Source organism: Lutra lutra, chromosome 2, assembly GCF_902655055.1.
Source record: "Lutra lutra chromosome 2, mLutLut1.2, whole genome shotgun sequence".
NCBI classification, from domain to species: Eukaryota; Metazoa; Chordata; class Mammalia; order Carnivora; family Mustelidae; genus Lutra; species Lutra lutra.
Genome location: NC_062279.1, coordinates 3,268,100 through 3,289,295, shown reverse-complemented (window position 1 = coordinate 3,289,295; position 21,196 = coordinate 3,268,100). Strand labels below are relative to the sequence as shown.

Below are 21,196 nucleotides of genomic sequence, written 5' to 3'. Positions count from 1 at the left end.
GCTTCTTTGAATCTGATAAAAAAAAACTAGGAAGAAAGGCAATTATAGGTATTCAACAAAATAGAAGAAAACCATGGTTACAAAAATAATAACTCAACATGATAATAAAATAATAAGTTCTTATTACTAATAATAACTTTACGTAAAGAGCGAAAGGCTCACAATAAATCATTTCCTCTAAAAATTATGTTTATTTTTTCTGGCAGAATTTACTGGATACCAGCACATCATGTGTATAAATTTTCTGGCCTCTGTAGGAAAGATTTATCTCTACTTATTTGTTCTGCCTCTAGCCTCCCCATAAATTTCAGTGCAGCTCATTGTCACTAAAAGCACAAGTTAATTGGGGGGTGTGTGTGTGAGTATACAAGAATACATCATCAGCTCTATGGCAACAAATTTTAATGTTCAATGAAATTGGTGATTTCCTAGCAAAATATAAATTATTCACAGTGACTCAAATAAAAGTGCAAAGTGTAAATAAACAGAAAACCTGAGAAGAGATTTGAAAAGAGTTTAAAGTTTGGATGCTGAGAAAGACACAAGCAAGGGAGGTGTGCAAGGAAGTTCTCTCTCTTCCAAGTCTGGAGAACTTGAGCGTTGAGAACTGCACTATCACAGCTAGTGCAAAAACGGCCTAATTCCCCTGTACCATTTTACAAAGGCAGTGTTAAGTGTAATATGCCTGAGCCAGATAATTACATAAAGCTATAGAAAATATAAATGTAATCAAGATGAGCTTATTTTAGAAATACAATATCAAGTAGTTCATCCATGCAAATACTCAATGAATCAAGGAGTTTGCGTCCTATAGACCTGGCTCGCTTCCTTCACCTTGTGAATTTGAGGTCACTGGTGCCGTCCACCGGGTCTTCTGAGTCTTCTCCAAGCAGGATGGCGTTTCTTGGCCCCCTTGGGTTTGAAGAAACTGTTTCAGGTTCTGGCCAGTTAGGAATGAGTGGAAGTGATATATTCAACTTATGAACCTACGTTTGATTGTCTCCTGCAAGACTAGTTCAAGAAAGGAGCCCCTAGGGGCACCGGGCTGCCTCAGTGCATGGAGTGTGAGACTCTGGATCTTGGGGCCGTGGGTTCGAGCCCCACGTTGGGTGGCGAGAGTACTTAAAAATAAAATCTTACAAAAGGTTCCTCTCTGTGTGATGAGAGAGAGTCATTTCTCACACAGGCTACGTATTCAAGAAAAAGGAAGGAGCCCTTGGATACGTAGCCTGTGTGAGGAATGACTCTCTCATCACAGTTAGTACAGTTGTGGAGTTGTTCCTACACCATGATGTAATCTAAGCTGGCTGATACGGCAAACCTGACTTCGTCACTGAATACTTTTTTGTTTAATTCTGTTGACTGAGAATATAACAATTAGAACATCCATTTCATCAGGATAAAGTGATACAAATTCTAACACACACGAAATTACAAAGTGATATGTAAAAGACAAGATATTGATAAATAATAGTGATGTGTGACAATGCTGGCACATTTCAAGAAATATAACAACTCAAAATTTTTAAAAAACTTTACTGAAATGGAGGAAGTATACAGGTTTGTATTTAGGTGGGAAGTAAGGCTTATAAAAATAAGGCAATTCACAGAGATTTAGAAAGGTCTCATATAGCAGATTTAACAAAAAAAATCTATATTTGCTATAGGTCTTTCTTATATAGTATCATTGAATAGTAAAACATGAAATAAGTAAGATTGTTTAATTTTGCTCATGTCATATTCTAAAAAACATTTGCTACAGCATGTCAGAAATGTAGGAATAAAGGCTAAAATATAAATAACTTATACAATGATTATAAAAATAATTATAAAATGGGAATAAATAAATAATAAATAAAATTCCTAAAGTCAATTATTAAAAATTAGTTGTTTTAAGATTATGATTGCATAAAGTAGTGAATGTTTTCTTCAAGAACTCAAGGTCATAAAAATGACTCTGATTTCCTGTTATGTCTAACTCTAGACATAATGCCCACCTATCAGAGCTGATTTAGAAAAGAAACTGTATTAAGAAAAGCACAATCTGCACAGTGGCCATTTGTGTTCTCCCCCATTAACGTATTTTTGAAATTCTACCTCCCCTTTACTCGAAACAGTTTTTTAAATAAAATTTAAAATATGCTTTATTATAATTTTGTATCCTGCTTTGCATAATGTAATGTTGTAATTGCAAAAGTTACTCATAGTAACAAAATCTCGGAACATTATTTCAAATGTATTAGTGCCATTCCAATATGTAGTCATAAACTTTGCATAAATTTTTACTTTTTCCTTTTATTATTCCATTATAAATGAAGCCACCGTGATTACCTTTATAGATTTCTCTGTCAGATGTTTTTCTCCAGCAACAAAACCTGGTTGAAATCGTGTACAGTTTCTCAGCATTTTAAGGCATTATGGGTATATCTCCATAAAAGGCATATTTTTTTTTCAAAAATGATTTTTTTTTTAAGTCGGGACATTTGTATGTTTTATTTCTTATCTATGGATTTACAGATTTGATTACAAAGATGGCAAAGAACTTTGAGAAGGAAAATCTGAAAAAATATGTGGCTGGGCAAAAACTTGTGGAATATATGTCACTACCTAAAAATTCCTATAGCTTATACAGAAATGCAAAACCCATTTTCCTGAGCACCAAGCACATACCTTCCTGAAACTTCTTTTCTTCTTTATAATCATGGATTATTCAAATGGACTGATGCAGATTAATTCTGTCTATTGAATTCGGAAATTTTGTTTTGTTCTGTAACATTCCCTAATCATTTAGTTTGATGTAGGTGGCAAGTCATGTTAATAAAACAGACACCATGCAGAGTGAACAAGCAGAACACACATCACTGAAATGTATCTGCCCATGCACACACACACACTGACAGACACATGCACACCGACACACACACGCACGTGCACACACACACACACACACATCCCACAGGGTATTTACATTCCGATGTGAAGCAATTTGTTTGCTTGTCAGTAGATGTTTGTGGAATCACAAACACATATGCAATATGGATATCAGGGGTGTGCTCTCACGAATCCGTTGTGACAGTTGGATGTGACAGTTCACGGGGGTCATTCATCTCACACTTACACCCTGACCTTTTTGGATCATAGGAGCTTTGCTGTGGGTTGATGATGGATGTCGGATGAGGGATAGATGTGCTCTGCTTTCAATAAATGCTGTTTACGTGAGAGTGCGTTTAGCGTGAATACTTGAAAACGTGAAGTCTGTGAAGACAAGCTCATTCCTGCGGTCACGGGCGCTGCCCGGGGTGTCCCCGTGCACTTGGTGGGACCTGCTGACACCTGCACTCTCTTTCAGCGCCATGTGGTGGACACCTGACAGCTTCCAGCGGACTCATTTTGCCTCCCGGATGGCCAGGGTACTATAAAGATTCTTTAAATTGTGAATGGGTCATTGAAGCAAAACCAGGACATTCCATCAAAATAACTTTTGATAGGTAAGAAAAAGATGTTCCCTTTCTTAACTCGGACCTGATGACTCATGCATGTCCAATGTGTTTACTTAAGTGGATCATGAGGCTTAGAAATAGGACGAAATCTGGTTGGTTTCCCCAAAGGAGTTCACTTCAAAAGAAACAGGTGTTTGGTTGATAATGTTTCATTCTTCTTGAACTTTACCCTCTATGGCTGCAGCTAAGTCCTCTCCAAAGGCTTGGTCAGAGAGTGGCAGTCCCAGATCATTATTCCTCAGAGCTCGCAAATACTGGCCTTCATGTCCAGCTCTGGGTTTTGGACCTGTGGCTAAAATACAGTCTGATTGCAAATGGAAGCCTGTGGTGTCCCTGAGGTGCCTTTTGGAAGAACCCAGAAAATGTTTTCTTGCTCTAGTGATGTTTTGGTTGCAGAACTCACACCTGTGAGTGACAGATTAGTGACCTGTGAGTGGTTCTATCCCTGGAGTGGTGTGGCTTCGCTATTTGATAATGCATTCGATAATCATTTTTTTAAAGATTTTATTTATTTTTCTGAAAGACAGTGAGAGAGCACAAGCAGGGGGAGTGGGAGAGTGAGAAGCAGGCTTCCCGCTGAGCAGGGAGCCTGATGCAAGGCTCGATCCCAGACCCCAGGATCATGACCTGAGCCGAAGGCAGACGCTTAACCAGCTGAGCCACCCAGGTGCCCCATGAATTCAATAATATTAAAAAATAATCATGCAATTTGAATTATCCATAATAAAATGTGTTTCCATTTGTCTCTGCAATAAAATCACCTTGATGATTAACAGCCAGAAATGTTCTCAGAAAGATACCTGCTTTAAAATAGAAGGAGACATGTTTGTTTAGTGTTTTAAGCTTAATCTCTGAACAATTTTAAGCTTCCTCTAACAATGAACTTCTTGACTAAAAGAGTTTGGGTTTTAATATTCAGGATATTATAATGTCTCAAGGCAGATTAACACTGTTGTTTTGTTTGTTTTCCACTAATTTTCTATTAATAATAATATATACAGGAAGATTTTTAGTGGGAATCACATTATCATTTAGCACTATTTGTATTTCAAGTTATTGTTCATTTTATTATGTCTGGTAACATAATAATCTCCAGTAGGATAATCTCCCAGAAGAAAATTAAAATTGTGGCTTATGTATCCATTACACTGGAGAATGGATCCTTGCATATAAACTTAATCATTGAGGAAAAAATTAACTCTGTAATATTACATTGGGTTCCTTATTAATTTTCATAACTTTCTGGTATTGAGGGGGGAAGAGAAAGCCCTTCCTGATTCCTGGCATCACATCAAGTGTAAATCATTAGTAAAACTTGTGACTTTACATCCTGGTTTGGTACAAGTGTTGAGCACACTGTTTTCTGTTCACACTCCTGAACAGAGACATACAATTTTTCTCTACCTTTAGGGATTAGGGAACTGTGATACTTTGCTGAATTCCATCTGTAAGAGCCAGTATTTCTGACATTTTTAGGCATTGTGATTGTTAGGCATTGTGATTGTTACTACTCCAAAGATTTCTGTCTCCAGCAGAGGGCTGACATCCTAATAAAGCATGTGTTTGTAAATATAACTATAAGAGACCCTACTGATGTTATTGTTGTACAAAGTGCATCGAGTTACCGAGTAGTGGGAAACATGTGGAGCGCCCTCTCCCAGGCTCCCCTGGGAATCTTCCCGCTGTCGCGAGGGGCACTCTCTGAGTCCTCACTGTTGCTCCAGAAAGAAGATGTGAAAACTGTAGCACAGATTTTTCAAGTGAGATTTAGTTCATGCTTATCCAGACCTCTTAAATCTAAGCTCAGATCACTGAGAAACCACAGGGTCTGTAGAGGGCATTTTAGAAAGGTAAAAGAGGAAAACCTGCCCCATTGGACCCCCAAAGCCGAGCCCGTGGTCAGGGGAAGTGACCGGTTTTTCCAGTTCTCTGTGGAAGATCCGGGCCCCAGGGCCATCCCAAGTTCGTTGCAAGAATATGGCGTCATCATGCATTTGCTCTCAGAGGAGTCTACGCGATCCAGTGAGAACCAGGGCAGAGCCCGGCGTTTTGTGCACCTGTCTTGTGGTTACAAGCCATGCGGCTGGGGATCTTGCGTGTCCTCGCTCTTCCTCTCTGTCAGCATTATTGGATGAAGAGGATGGGGGATGACTACCCAGCCTTCCACAGAGTCTTAGTCTGAAAGTCACCGAGTGAATCAGGGGTTCCCTGGGCATAAGCTGCTCCCTGAGAGCACAGCCAGACCCTCGGGAACCGGGTTAGCTCTTGGAGGACGAGCTGGGCCCATTTAGACAACTATCTCAGTGCCTGGAATGGTGTCTTCATTGCTTCAAATAGGACCCAAGTGGCTGTGACTGGGTGTAAATATAATATCAAGCCAGATTCTCTGGAAGCATAGCATCCTTCTTGAAGAGAAGTTGAGCACTTTCTGGAAGCTGTTCCCATCATTGAAGCAGCATTTCTTTTCTGAAGCAGGAATGTGCTGATTCTTCTTCCAGGGGCCACAAAGAGTTAATGCAGCTTCAAAAGACACAGGATTATTTTTTTTTTCCTGAAAAGTATTTAAAATATTGCCATGTATTTTGAATTACTCTCCTCCTTTAAGAGATTATGTTTCTTCATGTGCACATTTCAGGATATGCATGATCAAGCTGAACGGAGGATCATGACACAGATTTTAGAAATGTGTAATGATTGTTCACTAATCGGTGTTTTTAAATTTAATTCCCCCCTCCTTTCCTTTCCTTTCCTTTCCTTTCCTTTCCTTTCCTTTCCTTTCCTTTCCTTTCCTTTCCTTTCCTTTCCTTTCCTTCCTTATTTCGTCCCTCCCTCCCTCCCTTCCTCTTTCCTTCCTTCCTTTTTTCCTTCTTTACTTCGTCTCTCTAAACACTAACCTGGTTCACAGTATTTTTGTTTTAGAGCTAAAGACTGCAGTCTTTTGAGTTTGGGATGTTGCATGACTCAGTATTCAGTACTAGGGGAGGGTTTAGGCTGTACCTTTTCTTCTGGAAAAACTGATGCTTCAATATCATTTGTGCCCAGGTGTTTTTTAAGTTTGTAAAACTCTAAATCTTTTATTTATAGTGATACACATCAGTTTGCAATTAATGAATGGAGATATCTGGGGAATGTCTATAAGTTAATGCAGCTTTACTTTTCTGACTGGATACAAATCTCCACAGATTTCAGACAGAAGTCAACTATGACACTCTGGAGGTCCGAGACGGGCCCGCCAACTCGTCCCCACTGATCGGAGAGTACCATGGCACACAAGCTCCCCAGTTCCTGATCAGCACGGGGCACTTCATGTACCTGCTGTTCACCACGGACAACAGCCGCTCCAGCGTGGGCTTCCTCATTCACTACGAGAGTAAGTCAGAAGGGCACGCTGGCCATCACTGGTCTGCGTTCCAGACGCATGTCTGGGTCCCGGGCATGCACCTGACCGTCACTGCCTCTGTCAGCACCGCATCATCATAAGCACTTTTTCTTATTAATAAGAGAGCATCTTGTGGGTTTTTACTTTAAAATTCTAAAAAAGTATGTGTTTATTATAAAATTAAATAATTAAATAGTGTGTTCATTCACTACAAGATGTAATGATAAACTTCTACCATGAGAAATAGAGCTCCTGGCCAGAGAGGCTATCACTACAATTGTATCTCCTGAACAACAACGGCTTAGGGGGATTCTTTGCTGGAAAAATATGGTTAGGGCCAACGTGGTTCTTACCTGTTGGTTTCTTCACATGAGCATGTGTCCCTGGGGAAAGGGACATGGAATGTAGACAGCAGCTGGACCTCATGAAATGACATGTGACTATTGCTTTGAAAAAGCGGGAACAAGAGTTAAAATGATTATTAGAAACAATTAAAACAATTGCTAAAATATGACTGGGAAGGGTATCCTGCCCAATGTGAAATGCTTACATTTCTGTTTCATACATACAAATTTGTCTTAACATTAGCTTCTGAAATTAGAAGATCAGGTTGCTATATTTTATGATTTTATAATTTTTTTTATTATGTTAGTCACCACACAGTACCTCATTAGTTTCTGATGCAGTGTTCTGTGATTCATTGTTTGTGTATAACACCCAGTGCTCCATGTAATCCGTGCCCTCCTTAATGCCCATCACTGGGCCAACCTATCCCCCACCCACTCCCCTCTAAAATCCTCAGTTTGTTTCCCAGGAGACCATAGTCTCTCATGGTTCATCCTCCCCCTCTGATTTACCCACCTTCATTTCCCCCTTCTTTCTTCTAATGTCCTCCATGCTATTCCTTATGTTCCACAAATAAGCGAACCTATATAATTGTCTTTTTCTGTTTGACTTATTTCACTCAGCATAATCTCCTCCAATTCCATCCATGTTGATGCACATATTGAGTATTCATCCTTTCTGATGGCTGCGTAATATTCCATTGTGTATATGGACCACATCTTCTTTATCCATTTGTCTGTTAAAGGGCATCTCAACTCTTTCCACAGTTTGGTAACTGTGGCCATTGCTACTATGAACATTGGGATACAGATGGCCCTTCTATTCACTACATCTGTATCTTTGGGGTAAATACCCAGTAGTGCAATTGCTGGGTCATAGGGAAGCTCTATTTTTAACTTTTTGAGGAATCTCCACACTGTTTTCGAAAGTAGCTGCACCAACTTGCATTCCCACCAACAGTGTAGGACCCTTTCTCCACATCCTCTCCAACACTTGTTGTTACTTGCCTTGTCAATTTTTGCCATTCTAACTGGTGTAAGGTGGTATCTCAATGTGGTTTTCATCTGAATTTCCCTGATGGCTAATGATGGTGAACATTTTTTCATGTGTCTGTTAGCCCTTTGTATGTCTTCTTTGAAGAAGTGTCTGTTCATGTTGTCTGCCCATTTTTTGACAAGATTATTTGTTTTTTGGGTGTTAAGTTTGAGAAGTTCTTTACAGACCAGCCCTTTATCTGTAATGTAATTTACAAATATCTTCTCCCATTCTGTGGTTTGTCTCTTTGTTTTGTTGGCTATTTCCTTTGCTATGCAGAAGCTTTTTATCTTGGTAAAGTCCTAGAAGTACATTTTCGCTTTTGTTTCTTTCCCTCGCTTTTGGAGACTTGTTTTGAAAGTTGGTGTGGCCGATGTCAAAGAGGTTACCACCTATGTTATCCTCTAGGATTCTGATAGATTCCTGCCTCATGTTGAGGTCTTTTATCCATTTCGAGTTTATCTTTGTGTATGGTGTAAGAGAATGGTCGAGTTTCATTCTTCTACACATAGCTATCCAATTTTCCCAGCACCATTGATTGAAGAGACAGTCTTTTTTCCACTAGATATGCTTTCCTGCTTTATCAAAGATTATTTGACCATAGAGTTGAGGGTCCATCTCTGGGGTCTCTATTCTGTTTAACTGGTCTATGTGTCTGTTTTGTGCCAGTACCATGCTGTCTTGGTGATCACAGCTTTGTAATATAGCTTGAAATCACACAACATGATGCCCCCAGCTTTGTTTTTCTTTTTCAACATATCTTTGGTGATTTGGGATCTTTTCTGGTTCCATACAAATTTTAGGATTGTTTGTTCCAGCACTTTGAATAATGCCATTGGTAATTTGATTGGGATGGCATTGAAGGTATAGATTGCTCTAGGCAGTATAGACATTTTAACAATGTTTATTCTTCTGATCCATGAGCATGGAATGCTCTTCCACCTTTTTGTGTCTTCTTCAATTTCTTTCATGAGTGTTCTGTAGTTCCTCGAGTACAGATCCTTTACCTCTTTGGTTAGGATTCTTCCCAGGCATCTTATGGTTCTTGGTGCCATAGTAAGTGGAATCAATTCTCTAATTTCCCTTTCTGTATTTTCATTGTTAGTGTATAAGAAAGCAACTGATTTCTGTGCATTGATTTTGTATCCTGCCACAATACTGAATCGCTGTATGAGTTCTAGTAGTTTGGGGATGGAGTCTTTTAGGTATTTTATGGTAATATGTCAGCAGATATACTGTTGGAATACAGCTGAGGGGGTTCACCATGGGAATGCATGTTTTACACCAGCCAATTAAAACAAACAAACCCAAGGCGCTTGGGTGGCTCCATTGGAGAAGCGTCTGCCTTGGTTCAGGTCATGATCTCAGGGTTCTGGGATTGAGCCCTGCATCGGACTCCCTGATCAGTGGGGAGTCTGCTTCTTCCTCTCCCTCTGCCTGCTCCTGCCCCATGCTCTTGCTCGCTCTCAATCAAATAAATAAGTTAATCAAATATTTTAAAAAAATGAAAATAAACACTATGCCCTCTGAAAATGCTTCATTTTCAGAGTAAAGTGAAAAAGATGGATGAATGCAAGCTAACACTGGATCTAAGGGAATAAAACCCTATTTTTCAAGATTTTTATGGTTGTTCTTTTTCACAGTCTTATTCTAAAACAAGCAAAATGAAGTTTCAGTGTTATCTAAAAAAAAATATATATATATATACACACACACACATATGTATATGTTTTCACACACACACACACACACACACACAATTTCACAAATGCTGATGAATGAGGTAATATCTAACATGTTAGATATTTAATCATATTTTTTTTCTTGCCTTCCCGTCCAGTCATCACCCTCTTGCTACTCATGCCGGCCTCTGCAAACCCCACCCAACAGCTCAGATCAATGACCTGCGATGTATATCTCTCTGATTCACTTGCTCATGTATGGGATTACATGCACACCTGTATACCTGCATATACACGTATACAAGTCTATGTGTACTTCTTGATGAAAAAAGTCACATTACACTTGTTTGGGTAGCAAGAAAATTGACTGTTTGTGATATAATGATCAATTTCAAATTTAATCCAGTTAGTTTCACTTCAAATACATGCAACTTTTATTTCAAAGTAACATATTTTTTAGACTCAGGATACAATTTAAGAACCAAAGACTTTCATATTTCATTCTTTTCTAATGTCCCTTCATGTCATTACTTTTCTTTGGAGTAGAGATATGTGCACCTTAAAACCATCTGGATCTGCAAAGCTTCTAAAGACCAATGACCAAAATACTTATTCCCTCTGGCAGTTCTTAAGTCTGGAGCTCCTTGGCCTTTGAAGACCCAGGTGGATGAAACCTAAGAGAACAAATATTTTCTAGTCCTGAGAAACCCTAGAACATTCTTCCCTTTCCTCTCCCTCATTCGTGTAGCCATAGATTAGTTTGCCTGTTTTTTCCAGAATTCTTTAAAAAAATGTGTCATAAGCCTACAGGCAGGTCGTGGAAGCTGACGACATTTGCTCGCCAAACTGGTTTAAACAAATGGGTTGTTCCTCCTCATTCTTTCTGGATTCGAAGAATAAAAGGAAGTCAGCTCACACATTCTTACTTAGCTTCTCATCCTTACTAACAGAATATCTTATACAGATAATTGGAACAATAATTGTTACAATGTTACATGAATGACTCTGTGACATTTCAGGATTCTTTTCATTTCTCCCGTGTGTGACAGTAGACCTGAGCCTTAGCAAGGCATGTGTCCATAGCCTGGAGTGAGCTCTCAGGCAGCAGTCCTCATTGTCTTTTTTTGTTCAGGGTGTCAGTAAAAGAAGAGGAAAGCAATCACAAGCTAGTGCCTTTGCAGTGGAGTGATAATTGTGTGGCTGTCGGACATTTCTGATCCCTTGAGGTCTAGAATCCCTTCCCCCTCATCCTTGACAGGAAGAACAGGAAACTAGCTCTGTAGTCCCTGAAGACTGCAGAGCCATCGCTGGTGGCCAGGATGGGTAAGGTTCCCATAGCATCCAAGTGTCCCACACTCTTGGAAGGGACACAGGTCTAAAGCCCCAGGCTGACTTTTACATTAGGAAGTCCTAATTGTCCTTTCAGAAGGCCCCCAGCATTTTTATGAATTCCTCTGTAGGGAAATATAGAAAGTATATGAGGAAAATATTACCTGGGAACACCACCCTGAAGCTTGACTTGTTATCACCTTGATTGATTTGTCAGTTATTCTGTATTTGGGGAGAAACAAGGAAATGTGCAAAAGCAGGATATGGCATTTTTGTCAGGAAATGAGTCTGGAAACGCCTGGAATCCGAGACCCAGCACCTGCCAGCTGGCCTTGCGCGTAACCCTTACCTGCCGGCTTGGAAATGGGACAGATGCCAAAGACCGGCTGGGATGTTCCATGTTGCTGCAGCCGTCGGGGGACGGAGACCCGATGCCAGCTCAGGCAGTCGTCCTTGTTTAGAAAGCGTGCTCCAAGGTCGCTGTACGTTAGCAGTCACCTGGGAATCCTGGTAGAATGCAGGCTCCTACGTTCACCGTCCAGCTGGGGCTTCAGGACGCCTGTGCTGCAGGCAGAATTCTGGGTTTCTGTCACGTCCTCTTGGGGGTGACATGAAGGTGGCAGTGGGTACCCGACCCAGCCCAGGCAGGCCACGACAGGTGCAGCCCTGACTCAGGAATTCCAGGGAGGAGGAGAACCTGCGGGCAGGAGGGTGGAGAGGAGGTGCAGGGGACACTCGTGGAACAGAAGAGTAGAGAGCAGAGGGAGAAGCAGACAGACGGGAAGAGAACATAAAGAAGATGCACATTGCCAACCCCACTAAAATGTGGACCGTTTCTAGTATTCCTTGACGAAATCTGTTCAGAAGCCAATATATTGGAAACACTACAAAACAATTGTGATTGCTCATCGAACACATTAAAAAAAAAAAAAAAAGATTGTCCATGACGCAAATGATTTATATCACATTCTTTATGCCATTTGAAAGTAATAATATAGCTCATCCCCTTTTCATACTTTGTCCTAAATGTTGGGCACTGTATGCCTTCCTTGCTTTAATAAAAATTATTAATGGTACTACTCCATGCCCACATGGGCACATGAAAATCTACTTTACACACATTATCTATTGCAGAAGTAGCCACAGTCTCTTCAAGATCGAGTTCTTTCTGCGGCGGTGGCGTAAGGTGGCTGGAGCTACTGTGAGCAGCGCTACTTTCCACTCCCCTTAAATTGTAAGGCAGAAGGGCCGAAGTCATTTTTTCAATGTTTCCCTTAGAGCCTGCCTAGAATTGTAGCTCTGTTCTGTGGACTGAGTCTTATGAATCCTTGATCTTATAAATACAGGGTCCAATTACAGCCTGTCCTTTGATTACTTTTCATAAGGAATATGATACAGTTCCTTTATGTAATAGTCATTGTATTATCCCCCCAGAATAATCACGTACTCGCTCTGTGTGTTTGTAGAGCCATGAAATGGATGTCTCAAGTATATGGATGTTTTCCACTTATTTTAGAGCATTTTTTGGGAAATGCTTTCAAAGGTATCTTTTAAAAACATTTTAAGAGAGAGGTGGGAGTCACTGCATGTAATTGTTTATATCCTGCTGCGCAATTCATGCACAGTGTAATTTTTAAAACTTGGAGTGACACAGAAGTATGTTTTCTGGAGTGTAGCTGTGTGAGTGTGTGTGTGCACGTGCAGATTCGTTTCTGAGATTTAATGATATTTCTTGAGATCAGAAAGGAAAACTGATTGGGATGTAGTGGGTATGGATGCCATGCCACTGGGAAATCAGCCACGCTGTGGGCATGGGCACGCACGCCCACGTGAGCGAGGGAGATAGCTGGCTGGGGCTGAGCTGTGAGTCCCAGGGAACGTTTGAACATGACCGAGTCACTTAAGTTCTCGGCTTATTTCCTGCTCTGTAAAATGGGATTGTAACTGCTAGTTCACACCCTGCAAAGGCTGTGGAAAGTGACCATCATTGGGAGATGAAAGATATCCAGACTATCCGTCCCCTTCCTGGGACAAGAACTCGCATTAAAACAGGTAGTTAAGCAGAACTTTGCTTATATCAAATGTACATTAATATAATCTGTGCCTGGAAGGCTTCAAAGTCACCAGCTTCTCTTACTCATGGAGAGCAAGTTTATTCAGTCACATCTTTGGGGCCAAAGGACGGGAGTGGATTTACATAGCCAGTGTCAAAAAATGCGTCGTCCCATTAAGTTCCAAGGACAGAATAGCCGGGAGGAATCCGCCTGGATCCAAAGCTTCAGCCAAATCCCCGGATGCCAGCTCCTCTTTCTGTCATCCGTGCTGGACACGAGGAGGGGGATTGCTGGAGGCAATGCCTTGGGGCACTCTTGCTTCAAAGTACTTTGCACTTTTCCTTCAACGTAAATTGGCAGCTGTCCTTACAGACTGGTCTTAGTTCATTTTGGAGGTCTGGTCCTCGCGAGCCGTGACACCCACTTGGCCCTGCAGTCTCCCTGCTGCCATCTTGTTTTGAAATCCCTGCATATGGTGCGTTTCCAGAGAAATAGACATCAGATCTGTCACAGTTCTCCCACTCGACTGCTATCCTCACACGTACCCTCCATTCTAATATGTTTTAATGCAAAGGAATAGGGTAACTGTACATTCTACAACCTAATATTTCTGTCCATTGTTTTGTAAGAATGAATGAGCGAATGATGGAATAATGTTTTGACTTCAACATGGTATTTATGTCTTAGTTCCGTTTTACATGTCCGGAACTCCGTGTTTCTATTTGTATGCTTTGGTTTCCTCAGATGTTTTTTCTCTATTTTTCCCTACACATTTGTGTGGGAAAGTGTGCTTACAATTTATGAATATTATTATGAATACTGTTCATTAATACATCATTCTCACGTCACATGAAATAATCGTCCCTATTTATTTTGTCTGCTGCTGTGAGCTTATTGTTTAGTGGTGACTGGGAACCGTCGGACAAAGTGGAATAATGTCGTGAAGGGTCTGTCAGGGATGTGGGGACCACTCCATTTCTTAGACAAAGCTTCTTTTGAAGGAATTCTTTTGTTAATCCATCTTCTTTTTGTATTCTTATGTACCCATTGTAAACAGGGCGTATATCCAGTATAACTGCTGACGTGTGATGGAAGAGGTCATAAACATTACCTTAGAATATGAACGTGTGTGTAGTGGGAGAGGAAGAGAGGGGAGCAGAGCAGGTGAGGGTCCGGGGACAAATGACGCCCACCTTGTTTTTGGCAGAACTGCATCTGATGCAGGAAAGGAAAGCATGTACGCCTTTGCCGCCATGCTTTGCAAGAAGTCATGGCCATTACCCTCTGCTGTTTAGGCAGTTAAGAACATGTTAGTTCTTAGGGAATTAGAGTATTTAAGAAAAAGTTCTTGAGAAAGTAGTGCTACATACGTATATTTTTTCCACTTTGCTTTTTCTCGTCATTGTTTTATTTTTTCCTTTGGAAATCTTCACTGCGATGGTCTTCCATTTTTTTTACCCATTGTAACCAAACTCTGGGGTTAAGCACACAGATTTGCAAAGGGTAAAATCTGCTTATTTTTCCAATTCCAAAACCAACTGCAAGTTCAGGGTGTTCCCCAAAGACCCCTCAGTTCTGATAGTTAGATAAAAGGACCCAGCCCTTACTAAAAGCTGTTACACTCACAGGCACATTCATTACAGAAACGGATGCAAGTTAGACCAGGCAAAGGAAAGACACATAGGATGGATTCTGGAAAGGAGTTCCTACCCGCAGCTTCCGCTTGTCTTCGCCCCCTGGAGACATGAATGATGTCTTCCTAGCCACAACATGTGACAGTGCAAAGTCCTGCCAATCTGGGAAACTCACTAGAGCGTCCATGTCCAAAGATTCTGTCTGTGTTTCATTACAGAAGCATCATTGATTGAATCACGGGCTGCATAGTTGAACTCTGTCTCCAGCTGCCCCTCAGTGTAGGGTAGCCTGAAGTCCTACTGACCCTGGAGCATGCCATGAACAATAAGGACACTCCCAGCACTTGAGAAATTCCAGGGTTGACAGGTCACCTCTGAGGGACTAGACATCTCATGGAAGGCACATTCCTTACTGCCCATTTTTCAGCAGGGTCTCAGGTATCCTCCTTGGGATCAGGTGCCTATGGAATCCTATTTTGCTGTACTAATGAAGAAATATTATCACTTATTGTTTATTTTAAAAAGTCACCCTATAGTTTTATATCATCTATTTGACTTAATGAGAGAGGGAATAAGATAAGGTACATAACTCCAACTTTGGTAAAATCATGCAATGATTAGAAGTGTTATTTCAAAGATCATGGGGGGAGCAGCTAAGCAGTTTGCACATTGGTAATGATTTCAGATTTTTGAGCCGTAGCCCAGGTCATAATTGTTATGTTCTGAGCCGTGTTGAGAGAGTTGTGTATAGCTCTAGCAAAGTCGTTGTTATTTCTTTGAATACATAACCATTGCAATGACATCTTCTTCCCCGTTTCCATTTTCCTTATCTGTTCAAGTATATATTCTAAAAATAAAGAAAATTTCAGAGACAAAGAAAAGAATCTCTTATAATGACATAATCATAATCACTTGACTTTTTATAGCACTTTACTTTTTAGCGTCTTTTAGCATAGGCTAATTGTAGCCATCTCAAAAGTGGCTGACTTAAGGGCAAATTTGAAAAATGCATGGATGTATGGAATGCAATTTTAGAAAATCAGATCCAGTGCAGTTTTAATTTGCATTATATGTGTGTAGGCTTGGGTGCCTGTGTGCATATCTATGAAAGCTGAAGTGTGACGACTGCCAAAATTGATCTGGAACATGAAATATAACAGGAAGGGGGGAGGGCTAGGGATAGGAAACAGGACAGTACAGGCTTCATGCAGTACGGTTCCCTGGTTTTCAAATGAAGAGAAGTAACATTCAGACATAAAGGGTTATTCTGTGTTGCACTACTTACATGTCATCTGGTAAACAGTTAACAAGGTATCTCTCTACGCAGAAAAACAGGGTCAAATATAAGAAAATGTATCATCATTATTATTTTTTTTTTTTACATTTAGGGATTATTGGATTTACCTGAATAATTTTCCAGGTCTGATAATGTCTCAGAATATTTTATATGTATATGGAACAAGTGTTTTTTTTTTTTTTTTTTTCTTGAAACCTGCAAATTTCCGTATGTAATACATTCTTTCTGTGCGTGCAGGTGTGACCCTGGAGTCGGACTCCTGTCTCGACCCCGGGATCCCCGTGAATGGGCATCGGCATGGCAGTAATTTTGCCATCAGATCCACAGTGACATTCAGCTGCGATCCAGGATACACACTCAGTGACGACGAGCCCCTGATCTGTGAGCGGAACCACCAGTGGAACCACGCCTTGCCCAGCTGTGACGGTAGGTGGAGATCAGTGACGCAGGACATCAGAATGGAATGTAGAGACGTGGAAATGTTTAAATTGTTTGGGTGGTATCTGTGGTATTTTAAAGGGCAGTATGATTTGAAAAGTTGTACACCTTAAAAATATTCCCGTGTAATGCTTAAAGTTTACCTAGCTCATGTTTTCCTAGGAGGCAGAGCATCTGTTTAGAACAGAGCATAAACAGTTATGGGGCAGCCTTCAGCCTTGTGCCCAAACACCAAAACGTAGGGAGCTTCACGCAGCACGTATGCTCCACGTGGCATTTGTTGAAAATAGGATGTGAACCAGGGGAATGAGTATGTGTGTTGTACATCCTCCGACGTGGCTTTCCTCGGGACCAGGTCCAAGCACCCAACAGCCATCTGCTGTTTGCACTGTTCCCTCTGAGCTCCCACCTCTGGGGGACCGCTCTCCTGGGGGGGACTGGGAAGCATTTTCTCAGAAGATCCCCAGGTGGTGTCTGGGCCATACCCGCCACTCCCCCTGTCCTGCACAGATCTGCTCTTGGAAGTCTCAAGACAAGTAACATTCTTCATGATCCCACTGCATTGCTCAACTTGGTGCTAGGCTGTGTGCAGTTACAATAACCAGATACACAAGATGTTGCTTGTGTTCATTTGCAAACAAAGTAAAGGATTTGCCCTTTGCCCATAACTATAACCACATTATAACATTGTTTCTATGAAAAAAAAATATATTTCACCATAACATTTTTTCAACAATGTTGTAATATAGTTGTAGGTGTGGCTTACAGAGAACCATAAAATAAGTGAATTATCTATAGAAAGCATCATACTTCATAGCAAACTATTATAAAAAGTCCCATGAAATCAAGAACAGAGCAACTTTCTCAGTATCAGAAATGTTACTTATGTTATCCAGAAGATACTAACTCATACAATAATTTTAAAAATGGTATAAATTGTAAATATTAGAAAGAGAAGATGGTCACGTTTGGCAGTAGGTACTAGTAGAGGACTGCATTCGGGATAAACACGAACCCGTGGATTTCCACAAAGGATACGACACATTAGAAGTATGATATCGAGGGGCGCCTGGGTGGCTCAGTGGGTTAAGCCGCTGCCTTCGGCTCAGGTCATGATCTCGGAGTCCTGGGATCGAGCCCCGCATCGGGCTCTCTGCTCAGCAGGGGGCCTGCTTCCTCCTCTCTCTCTGCCTGCCTCTCTGCCTGCTTGTGATCTCTCTGTCAAATAAATAAATAAAATCTTAAAAAAAAAAAAAAAGAAGTATGATATCGACACACCCTAAAACTCCCAGGAGTATATCTAACAGGAGATATGAAGGCTTTTTTTTTTCCCCTGAAGACTTATCTTAAAGGAATTTAGACGTTCACAGTGGGATACAAAAGAGTACTCTAATAAGTGGGAACACTTCGTACGTTTTTAAATGGTAGGGATGAAATTTAAATATACAAGTTTTCTACAAATAGAGGGCTCTTGGGGGGGAATTTATTTTTTTCTTTTATTCCCCAAATTTTATTGAGATATAACTGACATACAATACATATAAGTTTAGGCTGTCCAGCATCATGATTTAACTTACATATATTGTGAAATGATCACCACTATAAGTGTAGCTTATATAGATACAAAAAAAGAAAAGGAAAGAAAAAACAGAATTCTTCTTGTACTGGGAACTCTTAGGTCTACTCTCTTACTGCTATTTCTGTGTATCCTACAACAGTAGTAGCTCTAGCCGTCGTATGGTACATGACATCATGAACACTTATTTATCTTGTGACTGTAAGTTTGTGGCTTTTGGTCACTTTCATCAAATTCCCTCTCCTCCTCCACTCACCTCTGGTAACCACAAGTTACCATCTCTTTTTCTATGGGTTTGGGTTTTTTTGTTAAATTTTTTATTAGCATACAATGTATTATTTGCTTCAGGGGTACAGGTCTGTGAATCATCAGGCTTACACACTTCACAGCACTCACCATAGCACACACCCTCCCCAGTGTCCATCACCAGCCACCCTCTCCCTGACCCCCTCCCCGTAGCAACCCTCAGTTTGTTTCCTGAGATTAAGAGTCTCTTATGGTTTGTCTCCCTCTCTGGTTTCATCCTGTTTCATTTTTCCCTCCCTTCGCTTGTGATCCTCTGTCTTGTTTCTCAAATTCCTCATATCAGTGAGCTCATATGATAATCAGTCAATCTACAAATAGAGTTTTAATTTCAATAAAGTCTAAAAACAACTGGTATTATTAATAGAAATTAATAAATGTGTTAGAAGTTGTTCTGGGAGAGTAGAGCCTCCAAATAGAAACATATTTTTAAGAATGATAAGAAAGGACTCTCTCTGGGACCAAAGCATCTCCAAAATCACCTTTAATTGATATGAAGTCAGTGCAAAAATATTCAGATAGATGAGTGATATGGTGTGGGCATTCTAATACCTGATCTGTGCATATATAGGAACTTAATTGGTTGAAATTATTCCGTGTCCGTGAGGAGGGATGACTTGTTTCATAAATGATGTTGATCAACTTGGATGTTTAGGTACAATTAATGGAAAACATTGACAGATTTCACTATATACAAATTAAAAGTTCTATTTTAAAGAAAGAGATAAAGCAAAAGGATCAGACTATAGAAAATAATTGCTCTGTACATACATGATTCTACATCATGTTATCATACCAATGGGTGGAGGGAAATCAGCAACACACGTAAGACATGAGATCTGTTGGGGAAAACATGTACAGGCTGTTCACAGAAGGAGACAACAGGCCCCAAAACACTTTAAAATATGTGGGCTCAGGAAAATGCAAATAAAGCATGGTAATTTCTCCACCCTGTTGGATCTGCAAAAAAGTAGAAAGGTCAACTTCTACATCATTGTGGGATTTCAGAGCTGCCTGTTCATTCTACCCTGTTGCTAAGAAGGTGAAATGATACAATGTTCTTGGAGGAAGATAACGAGTCACAGGATAATGCCTGTTGTACACGTGAGCATATACACGTATGTAATTACAGGCACATACGTAGGATATGCACAGAAACTGATGGAAAACAGGCATTCTCTAAAACTGTAACCCCAGTGTCCTCATCCGGGGAGACTGGCAGGCCGTAGGGAGGGGGAAGAGAGATTTCCAACTTCTATCTCTATGTTTTTTTTTCGTGTTATGTTTATTTTTATTACCATGTTTTATTTTTGTAATTGGAACTCTAATAATGAAAAAATAGATAAAATTTATCCATGTGATTAATGAACAGTGTCAGAAGGATACTAGCTATTGGACTCATTAAAATTTTGTAAAAATCAGAGAATATCATAAATAGTTACAAAAATATTAACTGTAGGGTTCTTTATCATCAATAGTTACAACAAGGACACAAAGTCTGATAAAGGCCTAGCCCTTAAAGTACTTAGTTGTTATTCACGTGTAACTGAACATCCGTCAAAATGTTTATTAAATCATTTAATCCAGAATTTGCAGCATGCTAATCATATAAATAATTGTGTTGGAGTATTTACCAGATATGCAAACCCATGGCTTTATTGGGCGCCACTGTGCAAATTATATATATATATACATATTCATATATATAGACATATTTATATATGTAATTTTGGACGGAAGCTGAACATGGAATTTGGGAGTAGAGCGCATGTAAGCTATTCCCTTGATTACATTCTCGTTAGGGGCGGCTCAGTGGAGCAACAGCTGAGTTTCTGAGTTGCTTCTACTGGGGGAACTGAGTCTACTGCAGACTTTTCAGGGAGAGCTGGGAAGGTTGAAAAGTTGTGGAGTCTGTAATTTAAACTCTGTGATGAAAGCACCTGGTTCATCGTAGGAAAATACACAACGGTCGTCCAATTCGCTTGACTCCTGATCTGGCAAAGAAAAGCACATGTGCAAGTGAGAGAGGTGTGCCCCGACCCATCTGAGATCTGTAATTTTGATTTAAACTGGATTCTTCTCAAAAGAGAACAATACTCTCCATGTATTCTTGATTTAACAGTGGTAACTTCTTTTGTTTAAATATTTAAGTATCTGGCCAGCACACAACGTAGGCAGACTCACCTGTTCCCCTTGCCCTCTTCTTCCCCTGGAGCAAACCCCATACATGCACTGGTTAGCCCTTTTCTGTCCCTGTGTATTGTGTTGCCCAAATGCCCCCCTCCTCTAGGACGAGGACACACTCAGCCGTCACTAGAATTCTGGAATCATGCCAGGTCACTAGCATTATTAACTTTCCGAAGAGCCATTTCTCCTTATATGCAGTTCAATAAAGTGGAACTTTGATTTAATTTAAACTTATAACCCCACATAACCATAGTCCCCCGGTTTTAACCCGTGCCAGCTGCTGCAACCAAAGACCTTAGAGTAGGTGGCTAATAAGCAACAGAAATTTATTGCTCACAGTTCCAGATGGAGGGAGTCGATGTCGGAGGGACAGCATGATGGAAGAGTTGTGACCCCATGTTGGAGGCTGCAGAGGGCCCTGCCATCTCATGGTGCAA

General features: G+C 40.5%; 1 protein-coding gene across 3 annotated transcripts in view; it reads left to right on the top strand.

The window, feature by feature from the left end:
• CSMD1 (CUB and Sushi multiple domains 1) overlaps positions 1-21,196 on the top strand; it is a 2,014,336-nt gene that overhangs the window by 1,624,065 nt on the left and 369,075 nt on the right. For all 3 annotated transcript variants that reach the window (XM_047713603.1, XM_047713595.1, XM_047713613.1), the window contains 3 exons: positions 3,350-3,488; positions 6,683-6,870; positions 16,493-16,681. In XM_047713603.1, coding sequence (XP_047569559.1) covers positions 3,350-3,488; positions 6,683-6,870; positions 16,493-16,681 — 516 coding nt within the window. The remainder of the gene's footprint in view (positions 1-3,349; positions 3,489-6,682; positions 6,871-16,492; positions 16,682-21,196) is intronic.